Source organism: Cygnus olor, chromosome Z (genome assembly GCF_009769625.2).
Source record: "Cygnus olor isolate bCygOlo1 chromosome Z, bCygOlo1.pri.v2, whole genome shotgun sequence".
In the NCBI taxonomy this organism is placed as follows: Eukaryota; Metazoa; Chordata; class Aves; order Anseriformes; family Anatidae; genus Cygnus; species Cygnus olor.
Genome location: NC_049198.1, coordinates 57,205,496 through 57,233,171, shown reverse-complemented (window position 1 = coordinate 57,233,171; position 27,676 = coordinate 57,205,496). Strand labels below are relative to the sequence as shown.

General features: G+C 35.4%; 1 protein-coding gene across 1 annotated transcript in view; it reads left to right on the top strand.

Moving 5' to 3' along the window:
• The window catches only part of FBXL17 (F-box and leucine rich repeat protein 17), a 318,378-nt gene extending 291,631 nt beyond the window's left edge, over positions 1 to 26,747 (top strand). The window contains exons 8-9 of the mRNA XM_040541158.1: positions 9,274 to 9,416; positions 24,731 to 26,747. Coding sequence (XP_040397092.1) covers positions 9,274 to 9,416; positions 24,731 to 24,868 — 281 coding nt within the window. The 3' untranslated portion in view covers positions 24,869 to 26,747. The remainder of the gene's footprint in view (positions 1 to 9,273; positions 9,417 to 24,730) is intronic.
• Positions 26,748 to 27,676: the final 929 nt, after the last annotated feature.

Below are 27,676 nucleotides of genomic sequence, written 5' to 3'. Positions count from 1 at the left end.
TATGGCAAAGTTTTGCTAACATTGTAGGACAACAGAATAACCTTTGTACAAATGTACTATTTTGTGTGTGTTTATAATCAGGGCAGAACTGACAAATGTTCAAGATAAAAAGCAAAGAGAGCACCAAGATTAATTCTACCTGGGAAATCATAGCCCTCTAGTTGCCACGTTTCTAGGGGTTTGAAAAAAGGATAGGATAAGATAAAAGATGACTAAGCATTTGTCCTATTTCTATGTACTAGCTAATAAAGTTGTCATCGAAAACAGCAGTGTATACTGAACCAACTTAATGGTAACCGTGTAACAATAACTATAATATAACCAGTATGAACCAGTACAGAATATATATGTGTGTGTGTATTAAATATGTTTTCCGTACAAAAATATACAATTAAATATTTTTCCTGTAATTGCATAAAAGCAATTGATATATAACCCCTGTCACTTCTTTCCTCTTGGAGACATTAGGTCTCTTCTATTCCTTGGGACTATTCTTGCCTCCAAGAATTTTCTGAAGGCTTCCTTAGGTAACCAATACTTTAAATAATGGGAAACCAGAAACATGTTGTTTATGTGTTATCTTTTTCAAGTAGGTTTTCAGTCAAAATTACCATGGTTGAGTGGTGTGCCACCAAATTTCCAAGAAAAGGTCAAAATATGCATCCAGATGAAGGGATTTACCCAGATTTCCTAAGCTCTTGAAGAAAGCAGGTTTGCTTTAGGGAGACAGTCTGACTTCTCTTCATTTCCTTGAGGCATCTTGTTAGATTGGTTTCCCAATGCCCCTGTATGTTTCTACATTTTAGCTCAGTCCCATGCTTCATTCTCAAATGTTGCCTTTAGCCACATAAGCACAAAGGTGAAACAATAAAATTATCATGGGAGACCTCAAGCAGCCTGAGGCAGGTGAAGACAATAGCAAAATAATAATAATAATAATAAAAACACAAAGAACACAAAGTACGTTGAAATGTAGGCTTGCTATCCAGAGATATAACACAGCATTCCATTGGGAAAATATTTCAGGCTGGGCAACTTTTTTTTACCTTCTTTAGAATGTACAAGAGTTTAAGTATTCACCTATTTGAATACCTATCTGGTTACTGTGTTCTGTGAGCACTTGTTGTAAATGCTAAAATACACCTCCTATAAAATATGAAGAAAATAACCTGGTCATCTCTCCCATTTGCACCTCATACCATGGGGAAAAGGACTTAAATGGTTCCCTCTATGCTTGTGTTAGTTATTATTACATGGTTTTATTTATGTATTTACTATTATTTCAAGGAATCATCTCATACAGTTATAACCAAGAATGTATTCTTGATTATATCAAGAATCAAGTGCTTGATTATAAATGGGATTGGGTGAATTCCCTGGTAGAGAGCCAGTTCCTGTGCAAGTTCTGTCTCACTGTACTATTTAATAGTGTCACTGAAATGTAGCTGTTACATGAGGTCATGATTATAAAAAAATAAAATAAAAATTATACATAGGATGTTAACTGTCAGATGGACGCACGAAGGCCTGAGAAGAATTAGACTTCTGACTGGGAAGCCATCACAAAGTAAAGTTTTGGAGTGATATACTCATAGGAGTCTTGATTTCATAGGAGATGGACTACAGTGTTTGATGCATGATTTATATCAGTATATGACAAACAAATATTTTATTTAGCTATGAAAATACCCTTACAAATGTGAAACAGGTGTAGATGAATTGTTTATTTTAAGAAGTTGTATCATGCAGTGATTTTTATCCAAATGCTTTTCATTTAAGGAAACAATGTGAATTGTAAGCTCTGATTCCTGTTCTGGGTGAATGAAGAAGCAGATGACTCGAGCAGTGATTTCTTCAACCACTGCAGTTACTGCAGCAAAACATTTCTGACACATGGAAAGGAGATTAGGCGTATATTCAATGTGTCTCAGCACATAACAGATTATCTAAATTGCAAGACTTCACATAATTTGCATGGCAGATAACCATCAACCTCATTAATGCAGGGGGTAACCACAAATCCTATCTGTTGGCATCGTGTGAAAATTCACCGTGCTTTTGCTTATGGCATCAAGCTTTGCTCTAAAGAATCAAATTCTGTTGCCCTCATTCAGGAAAAGAACCCGAATAACTGCAGATACGTTGAAAATAAGTTCTTATAGGTATGCACTCAAAAAGGGGAGCATTTTCTGTGTAGAAGAAATATTTATGTTAACTAAATATTCAGTAGTTATTCTATCGTATACTGTAGAGGATATTAGTAACATATATTAGTCAATGTTTTAATTTCAGTTCTTAAATATTGCATTACATTAAATTGTCTATATACTCAACTGTGTATTTTACAATTTACAAGTGCTTGTGTTTAATTGCAGGCTAATTTATAAATAGTTTTCCACAAATTACTGAAAAAGGAATGTCAAACTAGTTTTTGTGAGTGGTAAAGCTTCAATGAATTCAAATGTTTATAATTTATCTGCATTATTTACATCTCTCTCTTTTGTTTCTAATTCAATAGGCTAAATGACAGATAAGCAGCAGATAGAAAGGCCCATTTAAATTGTCTTGTTCAGTCTCATAAATTTTATTTGTAACCTCTCCAGAGCTTTGTCCACTCATATTTTAACTAGCTCAGGCAGATGAACTTCCACCAACAGAAGAATATTTCACAGTCTGTGAAGTTCAACTGTTACATCATTTTCTTAACACCTAGATGTATAGCTTTCTTTGCTAATTTTCTTTTTATTACATGTGCTTATAGCAATTTTAAATTTCATAAACTTCTCTCCCCACCCTTTTTTTTTTTGATGCACTAGGCTTTCGTTAGCAAGTAGATGGCTATCAAAACCACCTTAATAGCTTTTAGCTATATAATAAATAAAAGATAATGGAAAGTTCCTTAAGAAAACTATATACTTGGTAATACTTGGAGGACTGATTGATTTCTACTCTGCATGAAACCGTTAGAGAGTTTGGAAATTTTAAATGCTAATTCTTGAACATTTACATGCTTTTTTCATTAATGATGAAAGAACTGAATAAACAAATGCTAGAATGTTTATTGAGTGATTGCATATATATACACATATAATGCCATGGTGTCAGGATGATGTCAGTCGTAATTTTTAAAAATATTTCTATCCAGTTCTCACTGAAGGTTGACCAAGTGCAGTGCTTTTTGCATATGTAGTGTGGTAGGTGATGATAGGAGAAAAACAGCAACGCAATTAAATCTCACAGAGGTTTATTTTCTGTTAAACTGATCTAAGATTTAATGATTAAGGAAGTACTCTATTTTGTAGTAGGTACATGCCAGTAAAAATATGTTTAATTGGGTGTGATCATGCTTAATACACTAAATTTTCAAACAATTTTAGTTGGTAAAAATTATGCAAAACATGGAGTATTCATTTCCAGATTTAAAAGTACAGTAAAATTAATTTAAGATTGGGCCAAATACTGGCTGTTCATACCAAAGATATGTATGTTACTTTTTACATTATAGGGACCTCATACTTAGTAATCATAGAATCAAAGAATGGTTCAGGTTGGAAGGGACCTTAAAGCCCATACAGTTCCAACCCCCCTGCCATGGACGGTGAATAGGTGCTCTGATAGTCACAATTTAGTAAATTATGAATGCTAATTAGTGAAACTTTTGTAAATTATTAGCGTAATACTTGTTTCTAATTTGGGGGGGAGAGGAGGGGTCATATATGCAAAATCAAAGAGGAAAGCCTCAAGGTATATGCCAAGTATAGTTTTTAAAAACTACCCTGTAAAATAACTACAGCAGTCTTGCCCCTGGTTTTGTCAGCTTAACATCTCAGTACCTGCCTAGATCAGGTCTGGAAGCAGTTAACCAAGATGACATTTGTATTACAACCATTGGTTTCACAGGTTACATGTAGTTAAAAAGAGACCTTTCTCCTCTTAAACAGTCATTTCTGCCCATAGTAGTAGATGCATTATCTATGTCAGTTTAATGAAATCTGTTTTAAATTAAATAAGGTTAAATTACTATTTACTGTGCACTAAGAACAGAATCTATTGTTTTTTTTCCAACTATTTCAGCTGGCCATCTAAATGATGCCACGCAGCCCTGGTCCTGCATATGTCCTTTCACATTCAGGGCTACAACAAAGCACCACTACCGCTACAACTGGAAAAAGTTTTTGCTTAATACAGCTCAAGGCTGTGGAGGTGATTTTCCAATTCCAGTTAGAGACATTACACTTCATCTTCTGCCTTCTAGGAGCTGTACATCGGTTGATTTCCATTCCTCCAACCTCGCTCTGGAAAAAGAAATGGGAGGGTAAAAAAGGAGAGAAAAGAATTGAATGCACTGTTAAATATTCACATACAGAGAGATTCATATGTCAAAGCCAGCATCTGTAAACTACATGGTAGATTTTTGTGTGCCCACTTCTACTTACTTTCAGTGTGTGGGGATTTTGTTTTGTCATTCACTGTGTTTAGAGCTTGGTTGTCATTAGATTGAAACACACCTTCGGCTCTTCTTTATTGCTGATTGTGCTACAAGTTCCTAAGACAAAGAATCCAAACTTACTTTGTAAGGCTTTTACTGTGTGTGTCCTTGTTAAATTACTGCCAGGCTTTCTGAGAACAGCAATGTATTCTGTTTATTGTAGACAAATGCAGTCAGAGAGGGAAAAAAAGAAAAAAAAAAAAAAAAAAAAGCTGTTGAGCAATGCAAACATTTCCCTAGCTGAAACCTATGGCTTAAAGTATTTTGCTCATGCAAGCAGAAGAACTGTGTGTACCCAAGACTTCTAAAAGAACTCAAAGATGAAATGGTTGAGCTGCTAACAGCAGTCTAATCTTTCACTTAAACCTGCTTTACTACCACAGGACTGCTTGGCAGAGGTATTCAAAAAAGGTTTCAGGGAAGGTCAAAAAAATATAAATTGACAAGCCTGACATCTGTGTAAGGGAAATTATTAATAATTAGGAATACAATTAGTGAACACATGAATAAATACATCAGGGAAGAGCTGACACAGCTTTTGTTAAGATAGGTTGTGCTTCACAGTCATATCAGAGTACTTTGAAGAAGTCAGCAAGGAATAAGGAAGATGTGGTTGATACAGTCTGTTGGGATTTCCAGGAAGCATTTGAAAAGGAACTGAGGAGTCACAAATAGGACCAACCATTAGGGCTGGTTCAAAACTAGCAAGAGGATTTCAAAATAGATGGTAACTGAATGGAGGGACTGCTTGCCAACAGGCTGTTGTGAAGCCTAAGTAATTTGGTGGGTCAAGAGGCTGGTTAGTTAGACAGATTTATAGAGCTACAGAGGCATCAACACAGCTTCAGAAAGTTCCTCTCTGTAATTTTTGTCATGTGAGGAAAATGTTTAGGGAAAGTATCCTTTTCACTTGTTCTTGCGGTCTTTGGCCCCCACTGTTGGGTGCTGCTAGAGACCGAATAGTGGATGTCTTCTCTGACCAAGTAGCATTGTTCTCATGAGGGTGCAATGATACACATTCAAAATTTTCTGAAAATGCAGTCAGTGTTTTAAAATGGCATCCTCTTTACGTATTTCACGGATGAACTGTTGTGATATATGACTACAGTGTAACACTGAAATGTTTTGAATACACTCTTGTCAAAATATTTGGTTTTCTAGAAAGACATCTGCTAATCTGGGGACAGAGAGTTGCAAAGTAGAACATAAATATGTCATTTTCTACTGCCATGTGAGATAATATTATAAGAGCCAGGCAAGCCATCTGTAATACTGTAATTGATTTCTAGCATCACTTGTAATTAAATTAGAAAAATGTTGTCAATTGTTCTTATTTATTAAAGAGCACATGTATATTTGAAACTGTTGAACAGAAAACCAAATATATGCATATGTTACCTGGGAGCTCTGTAGTAAGTAAGAGTAGACAGTGAATTATGCTGCAGGGGAAAGGCCAGCCAGACAAGAGTACTGCCCACTCAGTGGTCTCTAACGTAAAATTTACCCCAGGCATTATAAGCCTAAAACGTACCTGGTTTTAGGATATGGTTTAGTGGAGGTCTTGTTAGTGTTAGGACAGAGGTTGGACTAGGTGATCTTGGAGGTCTCTTCCAACCTAGACGATTCTGTGATTCTGTGACTCACAGATTAGACACACAGATCAATTACAGCATGAAATTTCATCCAATTATTTTCATATACACTGATGTGAAAAACAAGTGAAGACATCAGATTAGTAATTTTCTGAAAATCAATCTGGAGCTTCTGAACTGTAAACCATGCTAGCTTAACCTCTCCCACAGAAGATCTCATACTTAGATTATTTTTTTTTCATTCAATTTTCCATATATCATATTCATATCTTGCCTTAGGCTTTTTTATTTCAGTTTGTATTGTTCCTGTAAATATTGCTGCTTGTACAAAAAATGTGGTGGTTGTCTCATACTATTGTTAAAGTTCCATGTTCTGGCTTATCTGATAGTTGACAGAATATAGTAATGACAGTGTAGTCCCAAAATCATACATATACATTTTCAATTATGGAAACTTACATGTGCTTTCCAAATTCCAGGTGTGATCTTACTCTTTTTCATTCTTTTAATACTTATGGGAAATAATAGTTAGCAGGTTAAAGTATTGATTTTCAGAAGGCAAGCACCAAAGGCCACTTTTGCACAGTGGCTTCACGATCTGTTATTTGATAATTACTTTGTTCTCGTTTCAATAATTATTAAGTCCCTTTTCCATTATGTTAAAATAAAAACAAAAATTTATATTTGCATTAAAAAAAGGTAAAACTTAACTGGTTTAATTAAAGGTCTGCTCTAGAAATTAAACGCTTTACCCCCCAAAATGCCAGAATAAAAGGACTAACATATCAAACCATAAATGAACATGTTTTGAGTTATATTTTGTAATAAAATGGTTTTATATTAGTATTTTGTTATAAAATGGTATATGGCCTGTATAAATAAGAAATAGAATATTTTATTCTTCCAGTTTGTTTAATATGTGCAAGTGGAAATAACATGCCTGAGATTTAAGCCATCTTTCTGCCACATTCAAGGTAGCTTCATGGACTAACGATTTTCAGGCTATATTTTAGTCTTGGGCATTCTGCACACAGTGTAATATTTTTGATCTTTCAACAGCATCATTCCCTACTTTCTTTCTAATCTACGTATTGTGAAGGAGCTCTCAGAAGTTATATGTCTAATTTCCTGTAATAGATTTACTAGGAGAATTCTTTACCAGTGAGCTCTGATGATCTTTTACATTACGCCCATAAAAGTATTTTCTGCTGATTTTCTCCCGTTTATCACTTTTTCATGAAGCATTGAAAAGGGGTGCTTTTTAGTTTCTTAATGATAAAATATGATTGTAACTTTACAAGAAAATATGATTGCAACTTTAAAAGAAAGCAAAAACATTCAGAGACAAAGAGTTTTTGAAATTACGTTTAACTGACAACATTCTAATGTTATGGTAGGTTTTCAGTATTCCTGAACAACAAACAAGTAGCTTGTAAACTAAAACATTTTCCATGGAGTTAGGTAATCTGTAATTGCTATAGCTTTTTTATTGCAAAATATATACAGAAAGTTTCTGACTCTTTTCCCATGATTTTTATTAAAGTAACATTTTTGAAGGGCTCTGTGGAAAAAAGGATAAAGTTCATGTTTTGTTACGTATATATTTACCTATCTGCAGAATTAGGATTTGTTTTTAGGGATGTACTGAGAAGAGGTAGTTGGTATTGTCCTACAAAAATCAATGAAATCATAATGAAACTAAATAGATGATTGTATTATAAGTTCATTATGTCAGCTACAAAATTCAATTATTACTGCCCTTTTTGGTGAACGGCTGGAAGAAAAAAATGATGTTCCACTCCATCTTCCATAGCTCCTGAGAACCTATTTGGCCTCTTTTGGCTGATTTTGATTGCAAATCAAGTCCACCTGAATATTTATAAATTAACAAATTATCCTCACTGCTGTCTGCCATTAGCTTAGGTCTCTGCAGAACTACTGCAAGGTCAGGTGGGTTCTTTCTCTCTGCTTCTAGCTCTCAGTTATACACTGATTAGTGAAGATTAACATCTGGCATATCAAAAGCTATCAGCTCTTTATAACTTTTTTTTTTTTTAATTGCCAGTAGGCTCTGTAGTATGAGTGGAACTGGCCCACAGTTGCTGAAAACTCTTCCCTTTAAATATATTTCCATTATTTGGAGTAACTCACTCCTTCATCTTCATTTTCAGTGACTGCATTATACCTAGAGTAAAAAGAGTAAACATCTTACCCCTTGATGATATGCAGATTAAGGGTTAGGACTTGGGTAGGCTGACTTTCACACTGGAAGCCTTGGACTTTTTCATAAGCTGTTTTTAGCTGCTGAAAGCTGCTACTCATTTCTGTTAATAAAACCCAACTTGACTAACAGTTTCTGAGCCTGCATTTTGTGGCAGGTGTTCTAGTTGGTGGTGACCAGAGTGATGGTGATCCTTCACTGTCCTTCATTAATCCTGTATGACTAGCAATGTCATGACAAAGCCTGCCCAATTTGTTCAGATACCTCATGGTTTTCAGTCCTTTCTGAACTTCCAGATCCTTTTTCCTTTCCTTTTATGAAGGTTCAAGTTTTTGCTCTAATTTCTTCTGGCCTTTTAAATTTATTTATTTATTATTAGAAAAGTGAAGAAAACATGAAAGTAAGGCATATGGTTGTTATTACATAATCAATATGAACAATAGGAAACAAATGCAATTTTAGAATATAGTTGTAAAATATATGACATAAGATATCTGCAGGGTTTCCTAAACCTATTTGTTTTATTGACACAGGAAATGTTCTGTTATTCTTTGTGCTGTCTTTGCGAAAATACTTTGCTGGAAAAAATGTGTTAATTTTATAAAATCAGTTACTTTCTTTGAAGAGTGTGGTAGACTTATTTTTATTCTATAGTTATTTCAATTTTAATTGATTGGTCTTTGATCCGTCCAAACAGAGTAATTAAAAGAGTTCATATAGAATATCTCTGCTAACTGGTCTATTTATGTGGATTGGTAGATAGAAAAATACCTCGTGCATCCTAATTTTAAGAGATATTTATTCTATGGTTAAAAATGCCAAAAGACAAGATCTTTTACAAGTTATATGAAATCTGCTGCTGAAAATTCTATTTCAATACCATTTAGTGTATACATATAATTGAACTTATCTCCACTGAGCTTACCATATAACCGAGCTTACCATTTCTCATGTTTTTAATATTTTTACAGCTCTGATAGCCATTGGACGATACAGCATGACAATAGAGACCGTGGATGTTGGATGGTGCAAAGAAATCACAGACCATGGAGCCACCCAAATTGCACAAAACAGCAAGTCTCTCAGATATTTAGGGCTGATGAGATGCGATCAGGTAAGCAACATTTGCATGAACTGGTACCTGCTTCAGAGTGAGTGTGAGACAGTAAGTTTTGGGGCGTGTGTATGCAAGAGAAAGAGACGGAAAGATTTGTATTCTGCTGTACAAATAGGTTTGGCATTCACTAGTGTGGTAACTCTTCTAGTACACTGTGTTCATATATTTCACTAAAATGTATCTAGAGAACTAAAAAGAGCATTATAAATTTTTGCTGACATAGATTTTCAAAATACACCCACAAGCAACACCTACAACCTCAGATACTCACACAAGTTTTATGCAAAATCTGCCCTCTGAGAGTTTTGAATATTTTTGACTAGCAGTGATTGGTATGTCATGTCATAACTGTGATAGACTGCTTTGTTTTAAAAAAGAAAGAAAGAAGATAGAATACAATGCTAAAAATACCACAGTGCTACCTCCAGAGTGATTTTCTATAAGTCTGTGTTCTTGCTCATATGCAATGGTTTTGAAAACACACAGGGAGTGATTTGGGATGCTGGAAACACCGATTTTCTTAAGAATATAGCTTTCCCACTTGGAATGTATTAGGAATGCCTACAAGTTAATTTCTCTTCATTAAAAATAATAATAATTAAAAAAAATAAACAGTATATTAGTTTGTAGTTTTATAATTTAAAAGGAATTGAATATAAGTGATAACCTTTCTCCCCAACTGAAAGACAGGAATGACAACTATGTCACATTAAAATTTTGAAGCCTTTGGGAAAAAAAAGAGATGCAGGATTAGACAGGGTTAGAGCTAATGAATTGCACATCAGGAAGTCCTCACTGAAAATGTCAATTTGGTGGGATTGCCAGAAAAGTAGGAACAGTGTGAGGATAGACAGATCTAACTCAGTCATGTCTCCCTTATTTTCAGAGACCCAATTAAAACATTTATTCTGTATCTATATGGATATATATTTATAGTAGTGTTCAAGTGTACTGAATTCATATCTTTTAAACTGAAGCTTTACCCTCCTGTTTTAGCATCAGTAGAAGCCCCCAAGTAATGTTAAGAATGATAGCAGAGAATTTCACTAACACCAAAAGCTCTCTCTGCCTTTTTCTCTTCAGTACTGTACCGTGTTCTTACTCATTCCAGTATAAACATGCAGGGAAAAAAAATGTTTTGTTCTAGTTTTATTCAAAATCACTGTGTGTGTATATAGGCTTCAGGAATCGTGTCTCAGTTCAGAGATGAGAGAGAAAGATGTCTAGGAGCAGAGCAAAAATAGCTAAGATCTACTGGAGGTTCAATCTCTGGTCTCAAATCTGAAAATACACCTGCAGGAGTTGTTTCTTATTCAGCCATCATGAGGCAAACTTCAGAGTCCAGCTTGTGATTCTCCTCATAAGCATATCTCTCAGGCATGCAAATTTGTAGCTGGATACAACCTGAACAAACACACTTTTTATTCTAAGATGCTTCCTGCTCAAAACCATTACCTTGCATCCTTTGCAACGTGTTAAAGAAGACACTTAAATCGAACAAACAAGCAAACAAAACAGTATTTCAACTGGTAATGAATAATAATTTCCAGGTCAGTTGTAAAGTTAGAAATTGGATTTTGCAAACCCAGCTTTAGAAAGTTTCCACTGCAAGGGAAGGTTTAGGACTTTAGAAGAATTGCTGTGTCTACTGAAGCTGACTCCAGTTAATCTCCTAAACTTGAGTGTTTTATAAGAGCCAATAGAAGAAAAGAGTGTGTGAGTCTCTTTGATGGATTGTGCTAAGATTATGTACTTAGAGAATGTTCAAAGGGTTACTTGACCTTGGGAATTAGATCTGACCCTGAATCACCTGATCAATTTTACATATATTTATTTGTGGATTTAGCTAATGTTGAACAATCAACAAGGATCTAATAAGTGCAATAATTTTATCCTGCCTTCAGCTGCTATAGAAAATCAATGACCTTGATGCTGAAGACAAGTTTCACCACCTCATCAGTTAAACTTTATGTACTACAGTCTGTATTTCTCTAATTGCTGGTTAATGCTTTCCTAGTTCTTTACAAAGGATTATGCACCGTCTTTTGTGTTGTTAAAGTCAACTGCTAAAAGGAAAATAATACTTTCTGAGAAAGCTTCCAGGCAGATAAGAAAAGCAATGTTGATTCTGCATGCCCACACGTGTGTGCATTTGTGTGCGTGCACATGTGCATGTGTGCGTACATATGTGTATTTCAAGTATGGTGGCTAAAATTTGCTAAGATGTGAGCAAATGCTCTTAAAGCATTTTAGTATTAGGACGCCATTGGGAAACATTTTCTTGCTTGTGAAGCCTTGATGGGAAAATAGCTCCACAGACAGAATGAAGTAAGTATCCTTGACTTGAGAGTTTTTGGCAGCTGGAAGATGCCAGCTCCCTTTTTCCACTGCAAATGAACAGAGAAATTACCGAAGAAAATCATGTCTTTAACTGTCTCTCCCCAGTATCATGCAGAACTAATTTTTTCCAATGGCTGCTCTATTAAATTAAAAATGTCAGTGTCCAGCACATCATTAAAGGGAATTCTTGGGCAGTGCAGAAGGGTTTATTTGCATGCACTGTTGACTGAAATTCTTGCCTTTGGACTGTTGCCAGCTTGCAGTAAAGAGGGTTAAACTTGCCCCCTGTAGCCAACCTTCCTCTCCTAAGGCACTGATTGTGACACTGGTACCAGGTAGCATTTGTGCTGTTTCTAGGAATTCCCAGGCATTGGAGGGGAAGTACTTAAACAGAGTTACATAAGGAACATATGTAAGTAGACTTCAAATGGTTACCACTAAAATACTCTTTATGACCCAGGCTCTGTGGAATTTCTTTGATATGCAGTTGACATAAATTACAGGCGTCAAGGGTCCTCCCAAGAAAGATCAGAGAGGCTGCAAGCCTGGGCAAAGGCAGGCTCTGTTTTATGCCATTGATTATCTAAGTGCCTTCAGGCAATGGGTTTCAGTAGATGCAGAGCATTATTGATCCATACCATGAAAATAATCAAATTATTCATTTCTCATCAAACTGCTGTTGCCATGACCTTTCTTTTTATCATGTTCCCTACCATCTAACATGCACACCACAGGAGCAATATGCTCTTTGCCTTAAAATAAATGTCGTTTTGTGTAGAAGTCTCATAAAAACGCTTTACCATGAGATCATCATAATGAGGGCATATATTTAAGTTGGAATTTTCTAATAAGCATTTTTAACACTATTTTTATTACATTTAATGTTACTAAATAGCAACATAGTCACTGTTTACAAATCAAATACAGAGAAAGTCAAAAATTGGTAAATGATGAAAGTTTTTCAGAACTAGCCATATTATAATTTTGTTTTACAATACATAGATAGAAAATCTAAATATTCTTTTCAATGTACAGACACTAAAGGCAAGGTTAGTGAGAAAATGTCTCTCTTTCTTAATTTTCCTTAGCACCGCCACGATGGAGTCAAATTTGGCTCTCCTTGCACTGTGCAGCAATGGTGTCTGAGCCACAGAGAGAGCCCTGAATGCACTGATGCTGCTGGGGCAGTGCAGGGCAGCATGGATGCTCACGCATGTGTCCTAATGGCAGGCTGATTGCCAAGGCCCAGCATTTTGTCCAGGAAAATTAGCACTCATGAGGTCCTGTCACAGAGATGTGGTGGTGTAACTTACTACTTGCATTTCCATGACCAGCTCAGATAGTGCTAGCTCTGTGATCTCTCCAGGCTCCTGCACTGTACTGCATAGGTGTAGTGAGACAAGTCCTATTCATTTTCAGTGACAGGTGGAGTTCTGAGAGACTGTGGTCCAGACATCCAAAGCTATTTAGGTGCTTAGAAGGCAGACCCTAAATATTTTTGAGTCCCTGTATTTTGGACAGTGCAGTCCCCAGTTGCCTGCAAGCATACATCAGCACGCTTGAAAGCAGCAAGGCCCCTCATCCCTTCTGGTAGCTCTCATGGACACTCACCAGCCGTGCTGCATCCCTGGCAGAGACCCATCTGTTAGGACATATGCTGCTTCCCAGTCAGGGCACAGAGTGCTGTGCTGTCTCCTGATGCACCTCATTCTCCGTTTTCTAGGAGAATACCAAGAACTATGTGGAAATACATATTTGTATGTCTGTTTATGTGCGTGTGTGTACAGGCATGTAGCAGCACTCGGGGCTGCGCGAGTTACACATTTCATAAAAAATAAATGCTGTGGTTCTGATTGTCCACTTCCGAAAGCAGTAAGAGGGAGGGTTAGTAGTTTGCAGCCTAGGCAGGACATTTTAGAGTTTTGCAATTGGAAAAGGCGTAAAGGCCGTGGCATTTCTGTTTGGCACTCCCGTGGGCACTGGCACGGCATGCCATTGCCAGGTCCCTGACGCTGCCCCTTCCTGCTGCTGGGGCAGCATGAGTGGCCATGGCTCCCAGCCTCCCTGCAGCGAGGAGAACTGCTGGCTGCAGGCTCTGATGGCACCCCAGGGCCCCGCTCCGTGTTCAGCCAGGGCAAGAGGGAGCTCGGGCTCCTCACCTCCCTGACTGCTGAGACAGGCAGAGGGCTGGCTGCAGTGTGGGGCAGTATTCAATTCACTCAGCTCAGCCTCCCGCAGCAGACAACATGACTGTCCATTCTTCAAATTTTAATTGTATCTCTATTTTTATCACAGCTTTTGAAAGCTTATACTTCAAAGTATTGCATGTCCTTTCTATATGAAATTGATAAACAATGATATGTTCTTTATGTCCCAAAAATGGTTTCTCACACATATACAAGTGACACTTTACCTACTTTGAGAGGGCAGTTACAAGGTGCTTACTTTTCTCGTACAAAAACTGACATCAGGACTTTTAAGAGCCCTGTGAGCAATCCTAAGGCATAAAACGATGTCCCACATCAGATTCACAATTTGAAATCCAGATGTTTCATCCTTCTTTTTCTGAACATTTTGTACATTCCTACTCTTAAACTGACCTAGATCATATTTATTGCACCACTGTAGTTACTTATCTGTTTCCAGTTGTTGGATTTTTCATATTTCTAAAATATATCAGAGAAAGAGAGCAAGGTTTTCTACACTAGTAATTGCTAGAATTCATTTTAAAGATCTCTTTGTAGCACTTCTTTATTGTGCTTTCACAACATTCCAACCAACTTTATATAATGGCAGTTTGAACTCTTCACCTTTATGGAAAATGGCTAGATATCACCTAGGAAATTGTGGCTAAAAACTTGATCTGTTTCTCTGGCTTATAGCTCGCTTGGCTGGTGTCAGAATAATCAGAATAATGATTGTTTGCATGTTGTTTGCAACTTTTCTCACACAGATTTTCATATTTTGATATCCTTTTACTATAGCTGTGGTGCTGTTTGCAATGGTTATCAGCCATTCTACCACTTAAATGCAGGAGACATTTCTTGAGAAGATATGCAGAAAAAAGACACTGAAAAACAAAGGCCTGCAAAATTTGACATTCACAGCTACATGTGAATGAAATGAAGTGAGTCTGACAAAGTTGGCTGTGAATGGATACAATGTCAGTTAATAAATCATCACAGCCTTTATTCCTTGCATTTAAAATTTTTTTTTTTTTTAGAAATTCGTGTTACTTTTATTCATGAAAATACATCTGAAAGTCTGCAGCTTATTCCAGATGACTTTCTCAGATCAACTGTAGCATATATTTCTTTTTATAGTTTTACTGAGATTTCAGAGTGCAGAATTTGATGGGAAATACAACTGACAAATAAAACCCACAATATTTTATATTACAAAAAAGAAGGAAGATGGATGACCCCCAAACATAAAAATAGTCCATTAAAAATTCATTTGTATCTTCAGATTTTTAGATAATCAGTAGATTTTTTAAAGTAATTTGTCACTTCATCCTTCAACAAAGTCTGTTTTAGAAACATTTGCAAAAGTATACTCTGTGCAAACTGCAAATCATTAGCCTGACTGGGATGCAGCTCCCCTTGTGTATGAGGAAATGCTAGCTTATGAAAAAAAATATCAACTCAGGACAAAAAGATTTTTCTGTTTAGAATATATATATGTTAGTGAGCATGACTTTTGACATTTTTACCGTTCATCCACAAACTTTTAATTTAACTATGTAACTGAAGTAAAGTAAGTGAAAAGGAGACAAGATCGTAGGTGCATCTTTACATTTCAAGTACATTTTTGAGCTAAACTGTTCTTAATCAGCAGGGGAACAGCACAACTTGGCTATGGCTTGTTTTAATATAATTGGTACAGCAATTTACCTTCTGTCTTCAGAAATGCTAACAATTGTTAGCCTGATCAAAAACCCTGACAAACTGCTACCAGTTCATCTTTTATATTTTTAAGGGTTTCATTTTGAGATTTGAAATTATGATTTTGTGATATTGAGGTCTGAAAATATCCAATCCTTCCCTATAAAAACATTTATATAGCTTTTTTTTCTCTTAAAACATTATAATTTGTTAAAAGGTCTTTGCTGCATAAAATAAAGAGTACTTTGATTTTTTTTTTTTAAATTGTATATGTATAGTGTAGGAGCTGCCAATGTATAACTAATTAAGATTTTAGATTCATAAAATCTTTGAATACCATTAGAAGGAAGCTAGTTATCCTCGCTAACCCACAATAGAAGGAAAATAACATTTAGAATCATGGAATCATAGAATATCCCAAGTTGGAAGGGACCCACAAGGATCATTGAGTCCAACTCCTCAAAAACCAGACCTTCTGTCTGAGAGCGTTGTCCAAACACTTCTTGAACTCCCTCAGGCTCGGTGCTGTGACCACTGCCCTGGGGAGCCTGTCCCAGTGCCCGACCACCCTCTGGGTGCAGAACCTTTCCCTAACACCCAGCCTGACCCTCCCCTGTCCCAGCTCCATGCCGTTCCCTCGGGTCCTGTCGCTGTCCCCAGAGAGCAGAGCTCAGCGCCTGCCTCTCCGCTCCCCTCGTGAGGGAGCTGCAGGCCGCCATGAGGCCTCCCCTCAGTCTGCTCTGCTCTGGGCTGTGCAAACCAAGGGACCTCAGCTGCTCCTCACACATCTTGCCCTTCAGACCCTTCACCATCTTTGTTGCCCGCCTTTGGATGCTCTTTAATAGTTTTATGTCCTTCTTGTAATGTGCCCTGACCTTCCCATAGTACTCAGGGTGCAGCCACACCAGCACAGAGCAGAGTGGGACAACCCCTTCCCTCAACCAGCTACCAGTACTGTGCTTGATGCACCTGTTTGTGCACCTGCACCGGTACATCTGTTTTATTTCTCTTTGGTTTTCAATACAACAATTTTAATACAACAGTTTTAAAAGACAGAACAATACTTTTTTTTTTTTTCCTAGCTAACTAGAATCACAGACCCATTGTGTGTGTGAACGAAGGCATCTGCTAAAATACAAAAAAGGATTCTTTATACAAATGGAATGTTTTTGTACTTATAGGTCAACTCTTTCTTTACCAAAATATTTTAATCTCCTAGGCTGATAGTTCAGCAATAAATCTGTGGCAGTAGGATGAATATGGAATCTTCCTTAGTTAATCAGTCCTTCCTTACTGTTATAAACTAAAAAAACTGAACACATCATACTGCAATAGAAGGATGGGCCCTCAGGTACTGACCACTGGTTCAAAATCAGGATATGGTCAATTATTAAGGAAAAACACAATGTAAAGTAGTCAGAATTTTTATGATTAAAAAAAAAAAAAAGTTTTCTTTTTTGAAGCATTGTCCCCAGAAACTTCAAATCATTTTTTCCAGCTGGCAAAATTTGAGAATGAAATCTCTGTTAATATTACAGGTCCCCATTTTGACAAGTGTTACAATAACGTGCTCAAGTTATTGTTAATGTAGCAGAGTAAGAAGGAAAATATCTGATGTTACTAATTGAATAGACAGAAAGTAATCTGAAAGAATATTTATCACTATGTAAATAAACACTGTCATTTCATTGTGTATGATTCTTTATTAACTGCAATTTTTATAAGTAAGAACAAAGCAAAGCATGGAGTGTCATCATAAATTTGAAATAATGATGATACTGGTAATAATTTTACCTTGTAAAATTGTATAGGTGTAGTCTAGAAGTTCATCTGATTAAAATGAACAGAATTAGCAAGCCCACCAAACAGCCAAAGTAACAGCTCTTTCAGAATGTTTTCTTTGATATAATAGAAAAGTAAGTCCTCACAGTAAGCAAAGAGAATTGAGACTGAAAATCTTTATCACTTAAACAACTTTAATATTCAATAATGTGGTGGCAGTAATGATTAGCACAGCAAGACCTGAGACTCTGGCTCTTCTAGAAAACTATACAAACTCACACAGACCTGAAATGAATTGTATTGTTAGTTTGCAGTAACGCTTTCCTCTCTGTGACTGCAGCAACTGTGCAGGGACTGGCAGTTTGAGGCAATAGCTTTCACCTGTGTAAACAACCACAGCAAAGAATCTCATCCCTCTAAGACTGTACCTTTCTGTCAAGATTTAAGCAAAGAACTATAAAGGAGGTATATTTCACAAGCAACCTTGCTATGTTTTCTGAAATCCTTCCAGAAGTGCTACCATTAAATACTAGACAGTTTGTCTATTCCATTTATTTCATTTCACAACATAGAAATGTTTACAGGTATTTCTGCTTAACTACTTCTTCCCCTTTCCAAATATAAGTGGAAAATAAATTGCTGGCTTAACACAATTAAGTTGTTGAATGTCATGATAATAGTAGTACATCAGTATTTGTGGGGAAAAAATATATATATACTTGTCAATTTCATTATTTATAAATCCACATATACAATGGCTGTATGTGTACATTTATGTACTGTTTTTTTTTCATTTTTTAACAACAGCATTCATTAAGTCAAAATACTTTTTTGTTGTTGTTGTTGTTGAAATTGTAGGGGATTTTATTTGGACTATAGGATATTGTGCTAATATCAGTACTGCTGTTATTTTATTAAAGTCCTAAACAAAGGCTCTGCCCCTGGGCATGAGGGCAGTCATTGAAACTCTGTGGAATATGTCTGCCTTAGCTGATCAAGTGCACTTCACACAAAACGTTTCCAGAAATCTTTAATTTTGTTATGGCTACAGGCAACAGTTATAATTGGGCCACCTGAGAATAAAATTCATTCAACTATTAGCAGAAAAAAAAATCAAACATTTGTTATTAAGTGCACTTTTTATAAGACACTGACTCGAGAAAACAAACTATTTCTTATGGAAGAGGAAGTGTATATGAAAATATATGTTTCTTAATATCTCCAGATATGAATATTTTGGATTTTATTGCTGAAACATTTTTAAAAATGGAACATAAAATGTACCCAAAATCCATCATTATGGGTGCACACATGACTACAGAATCATTTATTTGTCCATTACATGCAAATTGGGTTTTCAAGTAATACTACCATATGTATATTGAGCCAGAATGGCACACAAATTTCAGTACCCATAATGCTGCAACCACCCCATAAGCAAAAATTTCAATAACATGATTAGAAAACCCTTTTAAACAAAAGAAAGTTTACATAAATGAAAACACATGCTTTGTACTAAGGAAAAGTGCCTCATGATATTATGAAAGAGCTAAGTTAGATACTATGCAGAGATTGTTTCAGCAGAACATACCTGTGAGATGTAACAAACAACAGAAGAACATAGCCAAGTTTTCCTAACAAGTTTTAATACTGCATTTTTGCACTAGTACTTTTGCAGTCTGATTTTTTGTTTGTTTGTTTCTGGGGGGCACAGGTGGACTGTATGTGATCCTGTTTTTTTAGTTAGTTAGTTTGTTTTAATTATTATTAAATTATGTGGCTGCTTATTGATTTCACTTACTAACTTGGAATGGAGAACATTTTTTCTTCTGAATTATCAAGTGAATTGGATGTTACCCTGGAACTTTTCCCTATGTAGGAAGCCTTTTAGATTAATGGTGAATACTTCTTCACTGTAGAGCAACATAAAACATTCGGTTCAGGTGATGACTCTACTCCCACTTTTCAGTATTACCCTGAATGACACAACACCCTTCTTGGGAACAGACTTCTTGGAGGTTTTAGTGGCTTTAGAATCAGAACTGAATGCTGAGACTGCCCTTCATACAACTGTAGGAAGAGTTTCTGAGTTCCAGGCAGTCCTACAACTCTTGTTAGCAGTGTACTAGAGGAGTTCCCCCAGTAAAAACCAAAGCGTTTTAAAGCCCCTGTGTGTGCCACTTACTATTCCAATACAAGACATCTCTTGGTCATGATACTAACTTTTAGCAAGTTAGCTAAAAGTAATTAGAGAAGTTTTGCATAGGAAAATTCCTTAAATCTCTGCTTGTCTTATTCATTTATGAATGAAGCTGGCACTCTCATTAAAAAGAAATGTCTAGTTCAACCAATGGTTTCAATTGTAATCCCTAATTTATTTTAACAAGATTAGGAAAATTTGACTCCCTTGAATTTAATCAGATCTGTTCTGGGAACATAACGGAAGTAAAAGGTAAAGAAAAATAGACCCTAGTCCTAAACAATTCTCTTTAGGATGATTTAGAGTCTTTAGAAATTTTTTATTTTCTGTTCTAGAAACGAAAGAAAACAATGCTGAAATTGTCACTGAAGCTGTCAAATGACATGGCATATTTAAAAGCAAAACCTAAAAATTATCTAGTTATTATTTATGTTTGCAGTTTAAATTTTGACATGAGAACTCAGGGAGGATGCCATAAAAGAAATTACTCACGGTGGTCCATAGCAGATATCAATGATGTACTAAATCAATAAATGCTAGCAATCACATCAGGTGAGTAAATTTAGCATACCAGATCAAAAATTGGAGTATTTTTCTGTGAGTAGCTTATTAAATGAAAACTGTAGTTTCATTAGATACTGAACCTGAAAAATCATGAACCTGAAAAATCAACTCATAAATGCCAGTTAGTTCCTTCTGGGAAAAACATTTACAGACTGGAGGTGTTTTTTCAACTTTTCTGTTGTTGATGATTTTAATTAAAAGGGAGAAGGAGTTATGGACACTGGTTTCCCAGTCTTCTCAACATTTCACCCACATTAGGTGTATACCTAGCATAGTGAGACTGAGTTTAGAGCTTGTTGAAGAACTACTCTCTCAACCCTTTTGTGGATGTTCTTCTACTTCATGTTCGTCATTCGCAGATGAATTCCTAATTATCTCATACAGAAATATTATTTTTTTGCTAGTGCAAATAATATGTAAGTGTTCTGTGCATATCCACACTATCATCATAAAAAGAAATTAAGGAGGTCCCACCTAGATAACATTCCTTTATCACAAATTCAAATGTACTGTCCTGGGAAATATGAGTTTTGTGTTCAGATTCTTTAAGCAAAAAGGATTCAAAATCATGATTTCTATGTAACTGCTCCAATTGGATTAAGAGGGGATGATATCACTTGCTCCTAACAGTTTCTGTAACATATCTTCTCCTTTACTTTTATGAATCAGTTCTTTCTCTGGCCTGGAATAAATTTTTGTCAGCCAAAAAAAAAAAAAAAAATAGTTTCAAACTGAACTTCATTGCTGTTTTGTTTTTTCTGTTTGATGACCATATTCACACAAAGCTAATAATTTGACTGTTAATAGTAAGGACTGCATTCTTTCAGTATGTGTTAAAATGTAATTGAGGGACTATTCAAATGCAGATGAATGCAGATGAATGATTATGTATTATGTGATCTAACTAGTTTATGTTTAGCCAGTAGTCCTCCTTTTGACAATTCAAAACACAAAGACTAATGAAAGTTGTGTGGAAGAAAAATAAAACATTTTAAGGGGTATTAAGATGTGAAGATTTTTATTTTGATTTTATTTATTTTTGATTTTATTTATTTTATTTTGACTAGATGATCTTGGAGGTCTCTTCCAACCTAGACGATTCTGTGATTCTGTGATTCTGTGATTTTTCATTCTGTGAACAAGACTGTTTAAACTGAGTAGGGAAAATTGCTGTTTATGTAATTAATTTATTTAGGGAATGGCATAATTTATTTAGGGAATGGCATTCGGTGCTTTTGTTTTATCACCAGCCAGACTGCTTCTAAACAATGAGACAGAAGCTTCTGTTCTAATGGTTAGACATAAGACTTCTTTGCATCTTAATCCTACCATTAGGAGAACTGATGAGAAGGGTACCACAGGAGTTGACTCAGATGTTATTTATCTATTTTATTCATTAACAAGGATCAAATTTTTCTTGACTTCTCTACTTTTCCACCTTTTAGATAGTGTAGTTTTAGTCTAATACTACAGAAAATTTAAAATACTAAAAATTTTACATTCTTTTAGTGTTTGATCTGTTTTTCTGGTGGTAAAAGACAAGCTATCAAAATATTCTGGTAGGGAGTATATATTGTGGCTTAACTGTCTGCATTTGTTTCTCACCCTGGGTCCCACTGCCAAATAGGATCTTTTTTTACCCTTTTCTGTTGCATGGTCTTATACTGAATTTATTTTCTCCAGAATAATTTTTCACTATTTACTTATTTTCTTTGGATTTAAAATATTTACATTTTACAAAAGGTTACATATATTTGATCTCCATTTATCATGGATATTTTTTTCATGGAGAATTTTTCAAATGACAGATTTGTAGTTACTTTGCTGTTCGATACCACTTGAATTGTTGCTTAGGATCAAACTAACAAATTAAAAAGTTTTTATAATATTTCACCAAAAAATGCAGAAAACCTTCTGCTATTTGGGTTTTGGTCATAAAATATCTGACGTTGTCATAAAGTCATTTCTGCAGTGGTTTTGCCTATCCTCTGCATGCTTATGTTTATTTTTTAACTGCATTTGGCACTCAATATCAAAAGCTTATTTCTCTTCTTTAGTAAAGTAGTAATTAGTAATAACTGTATTAAATATTATTTATACAGTAATAATTGCATTTATTTATTTATTTATTTATAGGCTATAATGGCTAGTGCTAAATTGTTTACCATGGATTTCTTCATAGATTTTGAGACTAAAAGACAGCATTGTAACATCATCTGTCTTCCTGAGCATCACGGGCCATGCTATTTCACTTAAGTTAGCCTTGCAGTAAATACATTATATCTAGCTAGACTGTTGCTTCTGTAAATGTGTTCAGTCTTCGGTAAGATATATCAGGACATGGAGGATCCATGGTTTTCTCTGATCATTACCTCTCTTCTGGTGTTTGAATGACCTCTTCATAACAGATTTGCCTTATTTGTTTCCTGTAACAGAAAATCTTCTAATGATATTTCATCAGTTAGCTCTTTAAAAACATAATATCCATGCTATTCTAACAAATAAGGCCTACCAAGTGTGTGTTGAAGCGTAACAGCCTCTATTTACTGCTAGTATTAGCAGATATCTAGTAGATGAACAATATCTCTTATTTAAGTTTCCCATTAAGAATGAGCAGCTGTCTGTGGTAAGCATCTTCATTCTTGCTGGTTAACCATTAAGAGAAGTTTCTGGTAATATGATAGATTCTGCCATGGCTCTCTGAGCCACAAATTTAAAGAAAAGAGCTTTTGACTATTTTTGAATAGGCAAATAGTAGCAAATACAGCTTAGGGGATTCTTCTCTTACAAGCAATATTCTGTGAAGTGTTGCTGACAGCTTGAAAATATGTATGTATTCAGCTGTAAATATCAGATATTTCGGAGGACTTGTGCTATGTCTGATTTCATTTTGATTCATTAAAAGTCACTTCTTGTTTATCAGCATTGGAAGATGTTTCTGTAATGTAGTAATTTGCCAAAAGAGTACAGTGTGTGTTATAAAGGAAAGTTAAACCAGTTTTCTATCCAAGTCAGTCTCAGCTAGATGAAACTTCCAATGAAGATTGAGTGTTTCTATTATCAAAGCAGAAGAACTGGATATTAAACCTTTCATTTATCCCTGTCATTGAGTGCAATCACTGCTCAGAAGGATGCACTCCTTGTTATCTTTTAAGGACAAAAATATTATTAGATATCGTGGTCACTGTGCTTTAAAATATTATTCCCAAGGTGGATCTTTGTAATGGTAGTAAATATTCTAGTACAGTTTCTTACTTTTGGCCTTGAATGTGGGACACAGTGGGGAAAAAACCAACAAGTGATATCTGTTGTACATGCTACCGATCTAGGCTGTTTAGTATTTAATTGTAGTATTGATGTATTTTAAAATGCCCAAGCATACAGCAAGGATTTTAAAGAGAGCTACCTAGAAGTTATAGTTCTTCAGTTAATCTTTCATTTATCTAAAGGATGAAGGAAGCTGTCTAGTTCTGTGATATGAACTGCAATCAGCTTAAAAATAATTGACAAATTAATCCCTTAACAGTGCTGCAATTGTAAAGGTGTTAGGTTTAGCTAGGCTTGTCTGATTGCCTTGTCTAATCAAGAATAAAGGTGCTACCTTTGATGTTTAAGATTTAGGAGGGACATCCCTGACCTGACAAGCTTGTATATTTTAATTATTGATCCCCTTATTTCTGCCCACAAAACCCTTTGTGTAGTGTTAGCCTTACACTAAAAGGCTAAAATAAAACCTTCTACCTGTGAGGTATATGAAGACATGCAGGACTTTGAATATTCAGAAAAGTTGACCTATATTACCAATTGATATACCTGCAATATAGAATAGCCTGAATTTTTTCTCCTTGTCATATTATCTTGTATTTGTTATTGCAGCCACACTGAGAGCCACTATACAGTGCAAGTTCATTTCAGTAGTGCTGATTGTGGACCTTCTACTTAGTATGTGCAAAAGTATTATAATTGTACCATAAATTAATTGATAGATGTAATCAATTTTCATTTTCCAAAACCAAGAAAATCTTAGATTCCAAACCTATGTCTGCTTGAGTGAGCTGGAATGAGTGTGCTTCCACTTCAAGATAAAGAAATCTGGGCAGTGCATTGTTAAACAATATGGCTTTTCTTTGAGTAATTATGTTTTGCGCTCCAGGACTAACCAGCTTGGTCCAGCATAGAATTATAGTAGATTGATAGATTATTAAACACTGTTGCATTTTTTTTAAACAAAGATATTTTCAAATGGGGATATTTTGTCTTTTTTTTTTTTTTTTTTGCTTTCAGTCAAAAATAATCAAACAGTATGTACTAGAATGTTATATAAAACTTCTCCCTGTAATACGAAATTGAGCTCTTTTTTTTGTCTTTAATAGAGCATCACATTTTGTACATTTGTGGTAAGTGCAGCCTATTGTATCAGGGGACAGTCCAATCCTGCAAGTCCTCCCAGGAGTCCAGAGCTTGATTATTTATTTAGCTTGCATAACATTGTCCTTTTCATTCACTTTTTGCCCATCATGGACTCTTTTCTTCAACTGCAGGTGAATGAAGCCACAGTGGAGCAGCTAGTGCAGCAGTATCCGCATATAACCTTCAGTACTGTACTACAGGATTGCAAGAGGACATTGGAACGGGCTTATCAAATGGGATGGACACCCAATATGTCTACTGCCTCTTAACCTCCTACACCAACACGACAGTTCTACCACCCTGCTGCATTCAGTAGATCTAATGGGACTGCAGGGGGTTCACAACCTTTCATTGTGATACGTACAATGAATGCAATATAATTGTGAGTTTACAGAGGTTACAGTAAAATGGAAAAAGCTGTACACTGACTTTGATGTACTGTACAACTAAGTACTGCTATTGAAACAAAACTTTAGAAATGCATCGTATCTTTTTGTTTGCATAAAAGATATAAATGTCTTTGGCAGATTTCTTGAAGTGGATTCCTACTAGTTCTATGGGTAACTTGAGTTATAAAAGATATTAAGCTTGTTTTCTTCTGTTTACTTTCTTTTGCCTTGGTCATGTGCGTTTCCTTTGATTTTTAGATGGTAACTCAATGCTAGCACCAGTGTAGATGATCAGCAGAGGCCTGTGCTGAAACTGGGAGCTAAACTTGATACTTCTTATTTACTAAAGCTACCCCAGGAATTTTACGATGCATAGTGTATAAGAAAATCTACAAAGAATTGTGATTGTCTTACAGACTGTTTGATAATTTCACAAGTCGTTATTTTGAACAGAAATCTTAGTAAATGATGATAATGACTGAATGGATATTTAAAGGACAATCATACTTCTTTTCTTTCTTTCACTTCACAGAAATTATATTTTCTTTCATTTTATTTTGTTTAAAATGGTCACATAGTAGATGCTGTACAGATTTCCAAATCTTTTCATGTTGCAATTTTTGCAACGCTTAACCTCACACTGATAACCAGTTCCCACCATATAAAGTCAAGCAGGAACTGAATACACAAACAATCAGAAATAAGTTAACAGACAGTGTTTAAGTATCTGACTGAAAAAAAAAAAAAAGGTTTGTTTGTTTTTCTTAATTTGTTTGTTTGTTTGTTTTTAAGTGAATTTGCCTGCTCTATGCTGTTTTATTGCTGAACTGGGCAATTCAGATGAATGGTTAGAAACCAATAAGGGGATTCCTCTCATTTCATTTGTGATTGTTAATTTACAACAGATCTTACAATGCAAGGAATGCTTACCTCGATAAAAGCCTCTAAACATGAGGCCTACTGTAGGTTATTATTTTGTAGGACCATTATTTTGTAGGACGCTTTATAATACAGTGTAAGCAAAAAAAATACCAATAGTAAATACATAAAAAGGTTAATTTTCTGTGTGTCACATTGCATTCTAAGGAGTAAATTTTGACAAGGGGATAGTGAAAATATAGATATTGCAGCTTCAGTTTGAAGTTGCGTTAACTTTGAAAGTATTACCATTTGGTTAAGAATGATTTGATGTGTATAACACTGGATATTTGTTCTTCAAAGGTAACAGCATTTTAATCCAAGGTATGAAATGCTTAAGCTTCAGCTGAAGAGTTGCTGTTATTGTAAAAATGTTTTGCTAATCCAGAAAGTTTGATGCAGCCTAACCTAGAGAGCTTGTTTAGTATGGCTGTATAACTCTGTAAAACTGTATGTTGATTTCCATGGCATAATTTTTTACAACAGAAACATCAACTCACAGTAATTCCAGTGAGAGTGTTGAATGTTTTCTTCTTAGACTTTTCAAAATGGGGATGAACTAATTTCTTTTGAAAAATATATAGTAAAGTTTTTGCTTTAAATATGGTAAATACATGTGAACATGTGTAATGCTGGGCTTTCTGTTTACTCCAAAATGGCAACAAATATTTTCAGAATAAAGCCAATTAATTATATTGCAGATATAGTACAGAATCTTAGTCATTTTTCTTTTAATGTCTTTTTATGAGTGCATTAAAACTATTCACACAATTTGTAAGTTTCTATTTTTCCGTGAAACTTCTAACCTTGCAATGGGTTGCAATAAAAGAAAAATGAAAAATGTTATGTCTTTTGTTTATCTGTGCTACTAACAGAGAGACTGAAATCTCAATGTTGAATATACCGAACTCATCTAGACATGGTCTTCAGCAAACTGATCCAAGCTGGCTCTGTCATGAATTACAGTGATCTAGATGAGCTCCAGCAATCTTTTCCAGTCTCAAAGACTCTGTAATTCTATTTAAATTTATGTATATATTACAGACCTACAGCAAGTAGGTCATGTTATTTCACTTCTGCCGTTAAGTCACTTCCAGTAGTTTTGCATTTGACTGGCTATTCATCTGTCTCTTACTTTTCTGAACTAATTAATCTTCACAGATCTCAGTGTAGCTAATTAATTTCCATGGATCTTATCATTAACATCTTTTAAAACTTTATGTGGTATAAAAATTCTACACATAAACATGTCATAGAATCATAGAATATCCCAAGTTGGAAGGAACCCACAAGGATCATTGCCTCCAACTCCTGGCACCACATAGGTCCACCCAAAAATTCAGACCATATGACAAAGAACATAGTCCAAATGCTTCTTAAACTCCAACAGGCTCAGTGCCTTGACCACATCCCCGGGGAGCCTGTTCCAATGCACGACCACCATCTCAGTGAAGAACCTTTTCCTGATATACAGCCAGACCCTCCCCTGTCACAGCTTGACTCCATGTCCTTCTAACTGGACTGTTGCCACAGATATCTTGTTCATTTCCTTATAAGTAATCAACATTTCCTAAATAGTTTTATAAAGATAAATAACAATGTTACATGCTTTTAATTTTTGAAATGTCATTTAGGGGAAATGCCATTTATAGAGAAAGAAAAGCTACTGCCCCTTGTAAAAGGAAAAATTACCTGTTTTCTTTCACTCAAAGTTTACAGTGGATTCAAAAACCCACAGGCAACTTCCATGCTGGATTTCCAGGGCTGCAA